The 17,722-nt window shown below is 38.8% G+C and overlaps 1 protein-coding gene across 1 annotated transcript in view; it reads right to left on the minus strand.

Annotated features, from left to right (window-relative positions):
* nrxn2b (neurexin 2b) overlaps positions 1–17,722 on the minus strand; it is a 435,854-nt gene that overhangs the window by 12,672 nt on the left and 405,460 nt on the right. Inside the window, exons 14-16 of the mRNA XM_017310305.1 lie at positions 13,696–13,815; positions 10,807–11,188; positions 7,933–8,123 (exon numbers count right to left, since the gene is read on the minus strand). Coding sequence (XP_017165794.1) covers positions 7,933–8,123; positions 10,807–11,188; positions 13,696–13,815 — 693 coding nt within the window. The remainder of the gene's footprint in view (positions 1–7,932; positions 8,124–10,806; positions 11,189–13,695; positions 13,816–17,722) is intronic.

Genomic DNA, 17,722 nt, shown 5'->3' on the forward strand with positions numbered 1-17,722 from the left:
ACTGTTTATTTTTTTTCTTTTTAATATTTTTCATATTTAAGCTTTAATTTTAATGAGTACCAAACAAGTCTTATAGAGTGATTCAATATTCACAAAGTCACCAATTCACTATTGTTTTATCTAAAATATTCAAAACAAAAATGCTGCAATGCATAGATGTAATGCAACTTCACATCTGATTTGCTGGCATTTACAAAGTAGCCAATCAAGGAGCACCGTTTATTTTACTTGGCATTGATTGGCTGTACCCCCAACAGCAGAGAGTAGGAAGACTGTAGATATTAGCTTATGCGCTGGATGGATGCAGCCACCCTCCAGGAAGACGTAGTAAGACTAATGTCTTACATGTAATATCTTACATCACTGACAACAAAGAGGCTTTTTGTATTTCTTAACTAGTAAATGGTTGCTCTGTGTGCACAGGAGATTTTTAATCAGAAATAAGGTGGAAAGTTACATAAAGAAAAACTGACAAATCAATTTGGAACATGATCTGACCATGGGGATCTCCACCTTACATGGCTCTAATAGCTGAAACTACATTATATTTTACGTCAGTCGGGTTTCATCAGTTAAGCTGAATAAAAAAGTACATTAGGAATTTTGAAGCAAATACCTTGAAAAATGTAGCAGAGTTGAATCAAAGCCAATCCCCATGTTTGAATATTTATACAGTTTATGTAATTAAATGTTTCATGCGTGCTGCCTAAATAACCGTGTGCCACGACTTATAAATGTCATCCACACTTATCCAGATCAGCATGTTCATGTCTGATTTGTAACTTTTATTCAACTTGAGGAAAAAGAAAATTGACTGCTCTGCATGGCCTTTATAAAACATTATTCAAGTTCCTTCTTGAAATTGCAATAAAAAATAAAAAAAAATAATAAAAGTGCCACATTTTTTCCTGTTAGTTAAATATGTTTGCAAGGCTACAACTGATTAAGCTTTTATAAAGAAATTGAATTTGAAAAATAGCAGCGCGTCACATCACCGACGGTCAAGTCAGTTTCAACGTTACTGTTAATTATCAGATGGTCACGGCTAAATGAATAAATGTATAGGAATCCTGGATGTTTATGCAGCTTATGATCCATTTGTAGTAAAAAATATATATATATATTATTTTGGACGTGCAAACTACCATTCATGAGTGTATAGTCACATCTAGAGTCCGTCTGCTACTTGTATTTACTTTTGGTCGGGAAGCCTATGATGAAAGGGGCGATGAAGAGGGAGAAAGGAGGAGGTTGGGCAGAAAAAATGACCAGAGGTCTGAGTAATCCCATTGTAAATTGCAATAAAAGACAGGTGAGACCAGCAAAAACATCTTAAAACACACTGCTCTACTGCAGCACTCCACAGAGCCTATCATTTTCGCAAAGTGCACTGACACCGAGAAGGAAGAGAGAGGAGACAGAAGAGGGCAGGGTTGGAGGGAAAAAAAAAAAAAAAACGAAACAAAAAGAGTCTGGAAGGAGGAGAAGCCGTCTGCTTTCACCCGTCTGAAGGATAACGCTTACTGAACATTAAAAAACGCATGTCAAACAGGGACGTCAAACTCATTTTCATTTTGGACCATATTAAATGTCTGGATGTTCTTAAAGGGCCAGTTGTGTCCGAATATACTGATAAAAACCAATTTGATTGTTAAAATATCAATAAGTAGCCGTTTCAGCATTCAATAAGCGTTTAAAATAAAATAACGTTGAACATCTTTTCACACTGATCAGTCCATCAAGTGTCCATCAAAATCACAGATTTCGTGGCGCTAATTTAGAAATGTGTGTAAGGAATTTTCACAATAATTGCACTAATTATTACTAGGACAGCGTTTTGCGCAACATTTCTGGACTTAAACAAAAAACATTCAACATGTCTGCAGACGACGGATGGATGAGGATTAACACACAGCTGAATGGTATCCTCTGTTCCATTTGCTGTTTGAATTGTCTCAAAAGAAATAGGCCTAAATGTTCATTTTTTTACCATCATCTCAAAATATGTACTTGAAAAACAGGAGCTATTTTTCCTATTTTTTCCACAGAGAGAAAACGCTGCAGTCATTTTAAGACCGAGACGAGTTTGGAGGGGCGCCGCAGAAACTCGACTTCTCACCGGCTCAGTGTCTTTCTCCTTCCCTAAATCTCAGCGAGAATAAGTGCTGCGAGCTTCCAGACACTCATACCATCTGATGCGCACTGCTAATCCAGTTATTCTGCGTGTGATTTGTTTAGCTATTATCATGCAAATCGTTTCAGGCACTGCCTCGGCAGATCTTCATTACATTTCCTCCTCCCCTCTCTGTCACTCTCAGGCCCACATCAGGTGCAAAGTGAAGCAGAGTTGCGGAGGGAAATTGAATTCCTCCTCCGTCCGCCGGATGACGTCGCATTTCTCGGAGCGTCTCGACGCCGTTGCGTGCTTCCGAGAATTTCAACTAACAACTCTCAGGCGAACGCTGAAATCAGTCTCTCATGACGGCAAACGATAAACACGACGAGCGCGAGAGATTTGGTAGGAAAACAGAAATGTCACCGTGTCCTAGTTGCTTCACTCCACTCATGTGTCTAATTAGCTACTAGTCACTTGTATTTGGAGAAAGGAGTAATCAACAATGACAAGCAGTTTATTAAAGCATTTAAGGAAAAAAGGCCCGTTTCCCCAAAGAGCAAACACCAAAACTGAATTAGATATTAGTGAACACGCTCACAGCTTTTTCATTGGAGAATGTCACACCGCTGTGGAGTTTAAATTAGTATTTTGCATCTAAGGGGAAGATTTTTTATTTTTTTTTTAAACCAACACTGGTTAGCTATGAGATAAGCTGTAGGATGAGATGTATCCACAACAAGAACTCAACTATCACAAGGTTAAAAAAACATATTTTTTTATTGCAGTGTTACTTTAATACACAAGAGGTCAGTCAGTCTATAAAATTACAAACAAAAAAAAAAATCGCAAGAGTAGTTCCTAAAACTGAAATGTTAAGATAAAACTGGTTCCCATCAGGAGCGACATGGTCCACACTGACCCGTCCACAGAGGAAAACTTCTGGTGAGACAATACAAACAAATAAAACAAAAACAAAAAAAATGCATCTCACATCAAACTCTGCATGAATCCTTCACATGATTCAACATCAACTGCTTGAAGCAGACTGAGTAAATCAGTCCTTCATGGTTGAATTGCTGCAAATAAACCACTGTTGAACGAAGAGAATAATAGAGGAAGAAAATTGGGGTTTTGGTCTATCAAGTTCAAATTTGACTTTTTTTTTTTTCCCCTTTTGGTTTAATCTGCTAAGTTTTTTTTTATTCTTTTAGACAGAGAGAAAGCCAACCGTAGAGGTAGCTCCTCTCCTAAAGCATTGAAACTGTTGGGACTTCATCCCGACAGATCAGATCAACCTCTCAGATTATGAGAACGTTTGGACAGATTTTACGTTAAGGGGAATCCCACGTGGAGTTTTTAATTCGCTGTTTTTTATTTTTTGTCTTTTCTTACACGCCAGTTCTTGCAAGGCAACATGAACTCAAATAGAAAGATGTATGAATTCTGGTCTGCATGGGTTTCAATCCCAAGCTAAGCAAACTGAAGTGCAACACGTCTCCAACTGGAAATGGCTCCGACATGATCAAAGAGCTAATATCTACTTTGCCACCACCAAGTGTAGAAGTCATTAAAATGCAAACACCAGTTTGCAAAACAAACAAAAGCCTCCTTCATGTTGTGTTTGCATTCGCTCCGCTTTGTTGGAAAAAGGAACATGTTCAATGTCATCTCTTTACAGTCGCACAGAAATTATCCCTCATTAGCGAAGATCTTCAAAAGAAATGAGCCAAAGTACGACCCCTCCTCTTATCTGCTTGATCTAAATAAAATAAAAAAAGAAAACAAGCTTTATTATATTTGATGCACTGGCGATGAAATGTTTCTGTTGTCAACGATGGTATTGATATGCTAAACTTTTTCCTGTTCTCGATAGAAAAACAAAGTTAAAACCAGTGGATGTTGTTTTTAACTTTCCACATGGCAAACGCTGCAAATTCACCTTCAAACAACACGACCGCTTATGACAACCACCATCAATTAAAACCATCTTGTCGTTATGAAAACATTCATGTCTCGTTTCACATGAACAGTCAGGTTCTGTTGGGTTTGGTTTTTATTTGTGAAATTCCCCACCGGAAAATGCGAGCCTCTACACTGAAGCTTTCAACTGGATTTGTCTCATTAAGTTTCCGTAAAATTAATAGATTCACATTTACTGAAGAATTGTGGGTAGTAGTAGGCAGGCAGGTGAAGAAACATCAAAAGAAAAATCAAAAACGCAGCTACAAATAACTTAACACAAAATAAACGCATTATGAAATAATTACCAATTTATGCCCATTTAAACCAATTATATTCCAAAATATAGTAAATGCATGTTAATTCATTTTAACATATTCTTATCAAAAATTGTGTTCATTATATTTTATAGTCAAATACATTTCACCAATATTTATAAATCACATAAAAAAAGGGGAATAATTTTTACCACGTACATATTTTAGCTAAATATATTCATTACCTCGACAAATCACCTACTAACTTTTGCTAGATGTCTGTTTTTTCCTTTGCTGTCTTTTAAATTTCCATAATTCCTACTCATCAACATCAACAGTCTCAGTGTCGAAATGAGACGAGTCACAAAGGATCTTTGTGGAAACAGAGAGGAGCTCATGTTCTCCTTCGCTTCACTGCGAGTCGAGTACCGACAGTAACAGACCTAAACGACACTCAGCTGAAGGTAACACAGGACGTGCAGCACTATTTGTGGATCACTGTATTATACCATGAGTGGTAAGATCTGCATAAACAAATGGAGTCTATTAGAGTCTGTTTAGCCTTGAGAATGTTACTGATGCCAGTGTGTCGTCAAACCCCTTGAAGCTTTCTGTCGCCAGTGAAGAGGCTGCTAATTAACTCACGCCAAGTTCTCAGGAGACGGAAACGTTAATACTGGGCGATGATGTCGCTCGGGCAAAAAAAACCCAAAAAAAACACACAGAGCTCCTAAAATACAACCGGCACTCGGTCGTCAAGGCACTTGTAACGGAAGCGAAATCAAAGTCATGACGTTTAAAATGTCCTGTTTTCACCAGCAGCACGTCAAAGGGAAATGGAAGCATGTGCATTTAAACAGTGGTAAAAATACAGAAACAGAAAAATAAGAATGTATAGTTAGGGGGGTAAATTTACAATATAAGAACAATATTGTACGGTTATTTAAGTAGTAAACAGTGTGCAACCGAGAAAGGTAACACGATGTGCATATTTCTGCTTAGAAAGCAGCAACAGACTATTTTTATGAAATTTAAAGACTGTAAATAAGAGCAGCTGCTGGGAGAAAGCAACAGTGTTGACGCTCCAGTTTTCTTAGTCAAATGCTTTAAGAGCTGTTGCAGAAGGTCAGAGGAGCCAACTGAGGCTCCAGAGCCGCAGATTGCAGTCCCCTGATGTTAGCGATGACGGTCTCTCCTGGAATATTGATTCAAATTCCTGTAACATATCGTGCTGTAGAAGGAAAACGCTTTCCCCACAATCCTGTGGTCAATATTTCCTTTTAAATCATCTCACTTTTTATTTTTTGCCACACAACACGACAAAAACCAAACGCCGTGTAGGATTTTTTGTTTTTTTTAAAAAAGACCAGTCGGTGCCATCCTCGGGGAGTTCACGTGTTGTTCCGTCAGCGTGTTTTAGCCGACAAAGAGAAAATGCCTTGAAATTTTTATTCTTTTTTTTTTCTGCCTGTCCAAAACAAAGAGAAGGGAACCAGAAATCCATTTTCCCCCGTTTTCTTTGCGCAATTACACAGATAAAGCCTGGAGAATTGGTGTGTTTCTTCCTTGAAATGAAAGCTGAAATGGTGTTAAAAGAGAGCAAGGAGATTGTGGAAAAATGGCTTATTGTTGCCTTTTTTGTGTGTGTTTTTTTTTGGTTTGATATGCAAAGCTTTGTTTAGGGGCTGCGTAACACGATAAAAGCACACAGCATGCATTTCGTGTGTGTGTGTGTGTGTGTCAACGTTGGAGAGTCTCAACCCTGCTGTCAGTTTTTTTTCGTATCATGTATTCGTCAGGAGACTTTTTCCACCTAAGGAAGTTTAGACCTGGAGGTAACGCTCTGGTGTTCGTGGAGCTGGAGATGTGAGCTCTGTTTTTATCAGGGGGATTGTCACGGCTGAAACACAGAAAATGTTTGAATGCCCAATTAGACGAGGGAATTGGGGAGAGAAACGTGCCCCGTCTCTCCCTCTTGAGGTTCTCCGAATCAAGATTCGCGATGCCTCCAGCTATTACCGAGATGCCTCCGTCTCCGTCCCCCTGCAGGCTCGAGCGGAGAAGCAGGGACGTTTCATTCATGAGAGCTGACACATTAATAACATGAATTGTTTAATCCCCAGAATGCTGATTGGCCACCAAAGATTTCCTGTCAGTTGTAGTCGTGAGTGACATCATAACTGAGATGAATATCTGTACTTAAATATGCAAACAGGGTTATTGTTACCTGCGGGATTTTGTCTCTGCATGCCTAACTGGTCCTGTTTACGATTGCCTGTTTATCTCATCACACTGATTGCATTGGACAACGGTTTATTTAATGACAGCAGGGCAGGTAGTGAATACTTTAACTGCTCCAGAATGTCAAGCGAAGGGAATGTATTGGTTGAAAAGCATTGGTATGACTAAATATTTGAAAATAACCCTCCTGTGGTGTAAGTGTGGCAAATGTCACAGTCAGACAGTGGAAGGGAAGCGGGTAGGTTGTGTTGTCCCATCAGACCGTCAGGTCCCAAAACCACACAGAAAAAACAAATGCATAAAAGCGCACACAGGGTCCTGCGACGGCCGCATTAGGGCCTTTTTATGTGGGTTGTGCTTAACCTCTGCCCCACCACAAAACCCCTACATGAATTATTCTTCAATGGTTTTTCTGCATTTTTTTCCCTTTTTTGTTAACAGCGCACCGATGGCTGTCAAGTAAAAGAATCATCTTTTTGCTTTCCAGCGTTGTGCGCATGTTCACAATTTCCAGATGTAAACAATATCATGCAATGTGTTTGTAGAATAAACACTCTGAGGTATTAGCTGTTTAATATGAGTCACTGCTATATTTTGGAATCGTATGGATCTTTTGACGCCATGCGCTCGCCCCAACATCTGAGGTGTCATTTTCTGAAATTTGAGCCAGACAGCATCAGAATGAAACATCTAGATTTCTTCCTATCATCAAAGGCTTTTAGAGTTTGGTGGTTGTACAGCCTGTCCACTATTATGAAATACAAAGCGGCTTTCTTTTGGTTCCCTTTTCACATCCGTCAGGTTCTACTTCGACCTAAAAAAATTAAAAAAAACTCTCCAAAGCCTCCAAATTGCATATTAAAAAAAAAACCCTGTTGCAATTACAAAAGCTGTAATTTGTCCATTTCCCAACAGACCTGAGAGATTTTTAAGGCTCTTGGAGAAACCATTTGACAACAGTTATTTCAAAATAATTCGCAAGCGCGAAGCATGATGCATTAAATTATGACTTATTGTTTTTTGGAATAGAGCACATTCATAAAAAATAAAAATAAAAAAAAAACGAAAAAAAAAGAAGGCCGACGTTCTCTACATCCACCACAAAAAGTGACTTTTCTTTGTGGAAAAAGAAAATCAAAGCTTTTAAACAAGACTAAGTCTGAAAGGCTGTGGTATTCTGAAAGTGGAACTAATGTAGATTTCTGCCTCAATGTGTTCGTGGCCACTCTCCAACAACACTTGAGGGGCAGAACGGAAGGATGGCGCATGCTTATTTCCTTTAAGTGATCACGTTTCATGGAGGATGTGTCGCAGTCCCACACGAGGAGAAAAAAACAACAACAAAAAAAACGTCCTTACCTTTGAGGTCCAGGTTGCGGGCTCCGTTGGAGTGCTGCGTCACGGTGCGCGAGTCGATCTTCAGCGTGTGTACATTGTTGGCATCCCGGGACACCACCACGTTGTGCCACTGATTGTCGTTGAGCGGCTTGTCTGAGTTGCCCTTCATTAGCGACGGGCCGTTGCCGAGATCAAAGACGTAGTGGACGTACCTGAAAGGAAAGGAAGCCAAGTTTTAAAGTTATGTTGCTATTTTTGGCTTAGTACATCACCAAGGGAAAACTAAAATATGCTGAAATAACATATTGAAAAGAATAAAAACAAAATGGTACATGAATTGCAGTAAGTACAGTCAAAATCAGTCAATAGAAATTATCGTCTTTACTGTCTAGTTAAGACTCGCTCATAACACATTCAAAGCCAAACAGACACAGACTCCATAGTTCAACTGAATGTGAATCTTCTAAATCCTGACTTGAAGGGTGTAAATATTTATTGAATCGCTTATTTTATTTGTGATATTTTTATTATCAGTATTTAGTAGGGGTGCACCAATCAGACATCGGCGTCACTTCCGATATCTGAGGATTAGTTTCGTCCGATAAAGAAAAACAGCTGAACTGAGTTAAAACATTTTATTTTTAAACCCAGACATAAGACATGGGGAAATAACACAACTTTAATTATGTCAGTCAGCAGAATTGAGAGTAGGACAGCCAATGTGAAATAAATAGTAAAGAAACAAACAATAGTTTAATAACTTCAGGTAAACATTTAAAAATAAACTAATAAATCTTTTTTCAAATGGTTCAGAAAGTACAAGTAGAAATTCTAAATAATGTAACATAAAATAAAGCATGAGAGGAAAAAGCATAGAATTAGAGTGAGTAGACTGGGCACCGATACCCGATACAGAATTTGATTCAAAATTGAAGCTGATACAGATATAGATATTAATATTGGATCGGTGAAAGTAGAAATCAGTTTTCACATTAGAGGTCAAAATGACCTCTGCTGCATTTTTTTTTTTTGTCAAAGAAACCAAATCATCTTAATCGTGATTGATTGTGATAGCTAGAAAATGGCTAAAACCTTCGAGGGGTTGAATACTTTGCATAGGCATTGTAATTGCATTGATTTGTTGTACCTAATAAAGTGACCACTGAGTGAGTGTACATTCCTTGGTAAAATCTGTGAAAAAAAAAAAAAAAAATCATGGTTTGCGCCCCACGCGGGAACATATTTGTCTTTTGCTTTCATGTTGTGCTGACCTGAAAATTGAAAAGCGTCCCTCTCTCCTAACGCCGTGTTTGTTCACACAAACAGAAACAACGCACCCTTCTCCGAGTCAAAATATGGCTCTCTTTTGTATTTCTGATTGAGATTACTGCTGCGCATTTATTCAGGGTTTTTTTTTTTCTTCTTTTGTTTGTTTTCTCACCTTGATCTGAATTCTTCTGTGATGCATATTGTCTTTGTGGCAGTAGCGGCTTAAAAGCTTTTGTGTGTAACAATGCCGACAACAGACCACAAGAGACAGAGAGAGACAAAAGGAAACACGCCTGTCTTTGATAGTCTAATTAAAGAGCAGCTTTTATGCTGGTACAATTCACAAACTTAACCTGTTTAACTCAGTGTTGGTCTTTTCAGGGCTCCAACAGATGTTGGCTGTGAAAAGACAGAATGCTTAACCCAAACTCTCGCTGGATTCAGTGTTCTTTCTCAGGTAGCGTGCTGTAAGATCAGCGCTCGTCGGAGTAAATGAAGTGGAGCTCACGGAAAAGTTCCAGTTGTTTGTGGCTTTAGTGAAACAGAAAACGACTACAAAGCCTTTCCAGTTCAAGTCCAACTATGGCGATATGTACAAGCAGCGCAATCTAGATCTGTGATCAGTGCCGTGTTCCTCCTATAAACTTCAAAACACTGCCAACAAATCTCACTATGGTTGTCTACATGGCTATATGGATCAAGTTTCATGATCAGGGTATTTAAACATGTAAGTTGAGCTCTAGCCCGGAAGTAGAAAAATTATGATTCAGAGGAGCGGCCCTGGTTCCCGTAGAGAGGAACACATTTTTTCAATGCTAGCTTATTGGTTTTTTTACACCTGTTAATCCAGTAGACTTGGTTCAGTTGGAGACAAAAATTGCAGCATTTGTAACAATTTCAGCTGCTGCTGTTCACTTTCATTGTGTCAAACCAACCAAACCCTTGGAGTGACCTGTTCACCTCCTCGCCTGTGGTGGCACTACAGCAAAAACCACTAAAGGAACCGACACAAAACCCCCTGAGAAAGACACAAATGCAACCGTTCCTTCTTCCTGAAACGTAAAAAAATGGAGTTGTGTCATAGTTTTTGCGGTTGTAGGAATTCACTTTTGTTCTTTTGAAAAACCACAAGCAATTTCACCCGTTAGCGCTGGATTTCCACATTTGTTTTGTGGAACGGTCTCTGTTCCGCTTGGTGTTTGAACCAAACCAGAGTTCACTTCAACCGAACCGCGACCTACGTTTGTAGGCGTAGGTCCCTTCAAGCAAAACGGACCTTCTACTGTTTGATTAAAGCTGTGTGAATGAATCCCAAGTTGAACACAGCTGGGGTTTTATTACTATTTGCATGAGTTTTGAAGGCAATTGGTCAGACTTTAATTAATCTAAGGGTATGTAAAAAGTTTTTGAAAACTATGTATCCCCCTACAACTGTGTGTTAGTTTTAGTTGTGTACTTTTAAAAGTATGTACAACAAAGAGTAAACCCGATCCAGTATGCAGTTGTGTTTGTCTAATACCAACCATTAGTGATTAAAGAACACACCAAAAAACAAAGGAAAACCTTTGGTGGTCAATATTAATAACAGAACTTTACATTCTGGAAATCAGCTGGGCAGAAACTCACCCTTTCACCAGTTCCACAACGATGAAGTCGTTCCCATCTCCAGAGTTGAAGAGCATGAGGCCATCCGGCGTGGTGGTTTTGAACTGAAAGAACAGGTGCATGGAGGCGTAGGCCTGCAAAGTGGCTAACGCTAAGTAGCTGCCTTTCGTTCGAAACGTCACAGGATCGGCGATGATGTGCCTCATGCCAAAGCGGGCGTTCAGTTCGCAGTAGGAGATGTCCCCGTTTTTACACTGATCTAGGTAGGGTACGCTGTTGAAGGACAGGCCCTGCAGGTGGCCAATGAAGTTTGAAGGCACGACGGAAATGAAGCGGCGCTCCGTCATGATGCCCGTCTCGATGTTGTGGAACTCTAGGCGTGTGTGGGCACCGGTCATTTGGCCTGGAAAAAAGAAAAAAAGAATGTGTGTACTTACCCATGACAGTTGTCTTTGTACTATTATTATTATTTGTTTCTCCAAACTTAAATATTTCAAGATTATTTTTTATATCAGACAAAAATAACCAGAGTACACACCAAAATTAGCTTTAAATGAATGTTTTCAAACTGGCACTAACCTGACCTGCCTTTTGCCTAGTTAAACTTAGTTTTACTAGACTCAACAAGGTCTGATTACTGCTAGTCATCTCAAGCAATATTAGAACAATTATTAGCACCTCACTAAGAACCAAAGGGAGGTTAAAAGGTATCAAAAAGAAGAAAACGAAGAATTTGACTAGTATCAATCTGACATTTCTAAGGCTTTGGGATTCTATGGAGTCAATGCCAGTCAATTCCTAAGAGTTGATTGTATAATATGTGATGCATATTAACATCACATTCAGAAAGAACCCAAAGCAGCATCTGAAGCCACGCAGACCACAACTGACTCAGTTTTAGGTCAGTTTTTGTTGACTCAAGAATAGAAATGAGACTGTGGGGGAAAATGGCCTCCATAGAAAAGATAAATAGATGAATATTTAAGGAGCCATTACTTCACATGGGCACAGGGTTTTTTCTCCTTTAAGTCACAAATCCATCATTTCAAAACTGTATTTTGTATTTACTCAGGTTATCTTTGATATTAAAATGTGTTTGATGATCTGAAACATTGAAATGGAACAACAAAGAAAAACAATCAATAAATATAAATTTATGAATGTTATTCTAATAACTGTTACCGTCCATATAATGGTCTAAATTACTTTTGCTAAAAGTGACTTTCATTTTTTGCCTAAATGATCTTTTGGCAAAAAATAAATGAGCCCATTTTTTTGGTAGATGACAATATTCTCTTTTTATGCCGACTGCAACACCAATAGAATCAACTTGTGTGTGGAAACTTTATTTGTGCATTTTAATATAGTACTGACCAAATGAACACGCACTGATGAATATTTTATCTAATTCTATTAGAGTTTACTGCCTTTAGGAAATCCTAAATTGATCATGCTTGCTTTGTTTTCTATTTTTATGGCCTCCTGTGAACTATATTACCAAACCGTAATGCAGAAAATCTCTTGATATGGCTCTATAGTCTGCTGATTCGATAATGTTTAAGAGGGAGTTGTGGAGTAATTAAGCTCAGCAGAATTTAATTCAGACCCCTCTGATAAAGCTGCTCAGTTCGGACCCCTGAGGGCTTTACTTTTTCTCTCCATGTGAAACGGTTCCTGAATAAGTCAGGACTTCACAGAGTCGCTCTTTGCTTCTGGCCCCTTGCATGTTCGCGCCTTATTCTCACCTTTTTTTCTCTCTCTCTCTCTTTTTTTGTTTTGGCCCTTCCGTCCTTTCACCTGGGGCCAGAGTGCTGCGACTAAGCCACTTCTCTTGACCTTTCATCCGTCTTTTGTTATCAGTGCATAATATTCCTCTGTTCTCTCTTTAGAAAGTTCTCTCTCTGTGAGAGCAAATTGGATCTCAGGCCCTGTAAGTTTAAAGTCTACAACCAGTCTCAATATGTTAGGGAAAAAAAACAACTCAGGTTATGTCAAATACAGCATTTTTGCTGTCATGTTTTTTATTTTCTTTGCTTTACAGACACGTTGCATGTTATTGTTCACATCTATGCATGTGCACAACGCTGGAGGGATTCTTATACATGCCATTCGTAGCTGTGCTGACAGTAAAACAATTAAGTTAAAAAAAATAAAACCTGGATATTTATGTTTTATTAATTTAGTGCAGTACCAAACAGCAAAGGGAAAATAACATAGAAAAACCATAGAAGAACAACTCAAAACCTCTCTCATTCTTTTTTTTTTCTTTCTTTCGTTCTGTCAGCTACACACACAACATATTTGCCATGGAAACTGACTGACAACAGCTCCACTAGTGTGTCTTATTTTCAACACTAAAAAACATGCAAACATTTACCATGTAAAGAACAGAACATTCCTAACAGTCTTTATGTGGACTGTTTGGAAATGCCCATCTAAGGATAAATGCTACAAATTAGATTATGCTATAAGCTCCATAATACAGGCATGGAACTGCTGTTTTATTCAGTTTGTCTGTGTTATTTTGTGTCCGTCCCTATCAAATAAACCTAATAAATAAATAAATAAATAAATAAATAAATAAATAAATAAAGGAACAAATACAGCAGCTAAAGAAAGAAAAAAGCAACTTTTTTGTTAATCCTAAAGTGCCTAAATATTATTTTTGATGACGCTGCAGTTACATAGTCATCTGTCGAAAGATGAGCCACACAAAGATGAGTCAGTGTGGGATGCGATTGTGGAAGGGTATTGATATTTACTCACTGACGTGTCATGGAACAGCTATTTAAATGCTAGCAAGACTCTGACATTTAGCAAATACCACATTTTAGCTTTTGCTATTAATACTCCTAAATATCAGTTTTCACAACAGCGGAACAGGGCGTCCGTGTCCCCAACACAACCCACCTTCCACTGTGACATTATCCACAGACAGCTGCAGGCTCTTGCCTCGTCGCACCACCTTCACTGTGTGCCACTCGTTGTCATTCAGCTTCTGGCCCGCAAACAGCGTCTCGGGCCCTTTGCCTGTGGGAGGAGAAATTCGAATCACAAACAACCAGTGGAAATGACGTGAACCCTAACCCACACACTCCGACGAACAACACGCGAGAGAGCGCGCGCGCACACACACAGGGTTCTCACGAGGTAGGTGGTGGGAAGAAAACCAGCATGTTTGCAACACACTTTCACATCAACCATCCTTTAAACAGTAAGATATGTTTTCCCAAAATCCTAGAATGATGGAACTTGAAAGGTAAATCAGAGAACGACACAATGGCAACTGGAGGTGCTTTGTTACGTCAAAATGTTTTGCATTTGGTCATGATAACCTGTTGGGAAATGTGGCTAGGATATGACAACAAAAAATTACTTTCCAGGAGGACAGAAGGACATTTCCTGCTGTTGCAGTTCACTTTCACACTGCGGTGTCCAAAGAACAAAGAATCAAACCCTTTTGCAAAAGCTACTGTTCTCCTCCTCACCTGTGGAGGGCACTGCACCAAAAACAACTGAAAGAAACGACACAGAAGCCTCTCAGGATGACACTGAGTGTAACTTTCTTTTTCAGAAAATGTAATGTAAATGTAATGGCGTCAGATTTTAGTGGTTGTAGTATTGCTCTCTTTTTTTCAGCAAAAGACTTCGACTTAGCATAACATTTCTCCCGCTAGCACGCGTTTGTTTTGGTCATTTTAACCCAGAATGCCATGTGCTGTGATCCACTTCCTGCTTTGGAGTGATCTCTGGTCCGCTTGGCATTCCAGAGTTCACTTCAACTGAACCAGAGCCTGAAGTTTGTTGGTGAACCAGAGTTTGTAGTTTAGCTAAATACTACAACTTTAACTAGCAAGTTCTTTTGCCATTAAAAGTTGAAGGTAGTATATAATTTGTAGCTTCTGAAAGGACTGTTAAAAGATTTTATTTTTTTACTTCAGTGATGTCAGCCTGAAACGACTGCCAGCCCTAGATAAGTTGACCAGCTGAACGGTTGTTGGAATGTATTTTCCTGTGATTATTAGGCCAAGATGAACTCACAGCAGATCTTTAAAACTTGTTTTTACACCAGATGAGTTAAATTTTTATTTATTTTTTACATCTCCTTCAAGTCCAAAGCTAGTGTTTACATAAATGATGTATTTCTAACTTTTAATTAAAGTTTCTAAGTATGAACAGACAGCAGATCATTGCTCAGAGTTTTGATCTGTCGATGTTAAATTCTGTCTTTTGCTCTTTTTATGTTAATGCTGTGTCATGTCAAATAAATATTTTTCTTTCAGAGGGGGAAGATAAGACATAATATGAAGCTTCCATTTTACACTGCCTTATCTGATACTACAATACCAAATATAATTCTCAATACCATCTGATTATCACATACTCTTTTCTTACTGTTAGAATAACCAAAATCTGAAAAAATTAGTAAAGAAGCTTGACTTTTTCTTTGCCCCCATTTAAAAATTTTCAAGAAAATAGCTGAGAGATTCAATTATTGGTGAGTAACACTGTTGCTAGTGAATAGAGATGCAAGGAAATGTTGTTTGGTTGTAACATTTTTATGTTGGATGTAGTGCATGTTGCAGCTCTGGTCTTGTAAAAAGCTGAAAATCTGTTTTTCTGTCAGTTTTCTGCAAGAATAGCTTGTATGATAAAAAAAAAAAAACATATTTTTTTTCTTCATGAACTTCTGAACTCAATATGACTCATTGCAGTAGAAATAGATGGCATTCATTGATTAAAAATATGAAAACCTCACAGAAGTATGCAAATTTTGTATGGACAAATTTCTGAGGTGTAAATTTTGAATGCAAGGTTTGGATGTGGTGGATAGTTTGCTTAGATAGAAAACTCAGAAGAGATGAAATAGGGAGGTACAAACTGGCAACATGACAGATAGTCCAGCAGGCCTTAGCTCACCAAAACAGAAAACAGAGAAACGTCTCAAAAATACCCCGTAAGTGGAGGAGTTGAAGGGCAAGATAGAAAGATTTATCAGCTCAGTCCTCAAACTGCTGCTCTCCACTTCTGAACATCAAACGCCGCCCCTCCACCGCTCTGCAATCCATCAATGCAACCGGCGAAGAGCGTTCTACGCTGCGGCAGATGGCGTTGCAGAGATGCTTATTAGAGAAATATTTGCATTAGCAGAGGACCGAGGTCTATATATGCGCGGCGAACAACAAAGCTTGATTGCATCGGCGGTGGAGTGACGGTGCCAGGAAACTGCTGATTTTAATTAAAACAACAGTCATGGATCCGGTCTCCGACGCGGAATGAGAAGCTAATGCGATTTCCCACAAAAACCTAGGCGGCAGCTGGCAAACGCTTCGGCTGGAGTTTAAAGATTCAAAAAAGGCATAAAAGAGGGAAATACAGAAAATGGCACTGAAGGAAGGAAGAAAAAAAAAAATCATTCCACACATGGCTTTAGGAGCTGGAGGCCAAACGTTACGGCACGGTGTCACAGTGTTGAGGTGATGAAGGTAATTACTAATGAAAGGAAAGGAGGAACATTTCATAAAGAGCAATAAACTAAACAGAAACGTCCACCTGAACGGCTGCAGGGCACACTGAGACGGTGCGTTGCTGCAGGACACCAGTCACTTCCATTAAGCTTCTGTCTGTTTTACCCACGGAGGCAGGAAATCGTGAAGCAGTTTGTCTTCTAGATAAAGGCACAAAGTAAAGATTAGGCTTTTCTTAACTGTAATAATTTAATGTTGTGGATCAAATATTTGTAAGCACAATCCATTTCTGGGGGTCGGTGGCCGTTTTCTGGTTGGTTAGCTGGCCAAAGCCAGAGAGTATTATAGTTGCTGCTTGAGTGGATGATACAGTACAGTCTGGCGAAAAATGATTGTCCCCTTTCCCACTAGGATGTGAAGGTATTTAGCCTGCAGGGTGCTGTGTCCTGTCAACTGATAGGCCTGCAAGGCGAGAACACCTCCAGCTCACTGGAGAACTGTTTTCCAATTTACTACTGTTACTTTTTTATGATATCATTGGGTTTTGATTTTTTTCCAAAAGCCTTTTTTTTTTTTTTTTTTTTACCCTTCAGCTGCATGAAATTGAAAAGAAAGATTTTTGATCAAACCTTGTATAAAAGGAATATAAAGGAAAACAAAGGTTGGCTGCTCTAAGGAGAGAATGCGTGGATGAAAGCAGCTAGCAGACGGGGCAAAGCTGAGAAAAAGGAGAGAAAAATAAAGAAAAAGTCGGAAAAAAAGTCCAGTTTAGGATAAGGATAATGCATTGTAAGGGTTACTGTAAAAATAAATGATGATACAGTAAGCAGGTTACAAGAGAACAAGTTTTTTTGCTGTCCAAATACCTTGACCCATTTAGCCTCAACCTTTAACCATGGCAACCAACGCTGAGGAAAAGCCAACCTTCATTATCTAATTTCCACTATGAGACCCAGAGCAGTTTTTGTCCTCTGGAAAGTTTCATTTGCTCTGGCCATTTTCAGGCAGAATGTCCCCCTGCAGAACGTAGAGCCAACTTCTCTATTGCTCTTTATGAAATGTGTCATCGACTGACACTTCAGCAGTGTCAGTCGATGTCTTGGTCAGCCATTGAGTAGTGGAAGAAGGCTTAGATTATAGATTATAAAACTACTTTCACGATTCTGCCACAGCGACTACCATAATCAGTACATTACAAAGTCCAAAGAAAACTGGAACATATTTTTCTACTTGAATTGGAAGTCTGTCTGTGAACAAAAACTTGGACCGTTTTACTGCATTATGACTGTGAGACCGCTACATATTCATTTCAAAATTTCAAAATATTCAATGAATAAACTCTAAGACGTGTGGTAAATTAGCATCCATAAAACCCATACAGCTGCCTGAAAGCATTAATCTTCTAATAATTCGCTGCACTGCATTTTTATTTTATTTGTACAACAGAGAATACATTCTGAAATATCCCT

This window comes from Poecilia reticulata, linkage group LG18, assembly GCF_000633615.1.
Source record: "Poecilia reticulata strain Guanapo linkage group LG18, Guppy_female_1.0+MT, whole genome shotgun sequence".
NCBI classification, from domain to species: Eukaryota; Metazoa; Chordata; class Actinopteri; order Cyprinodontiformes; family Poeciliidae; genus Poecilia; species Poecilia reticulata.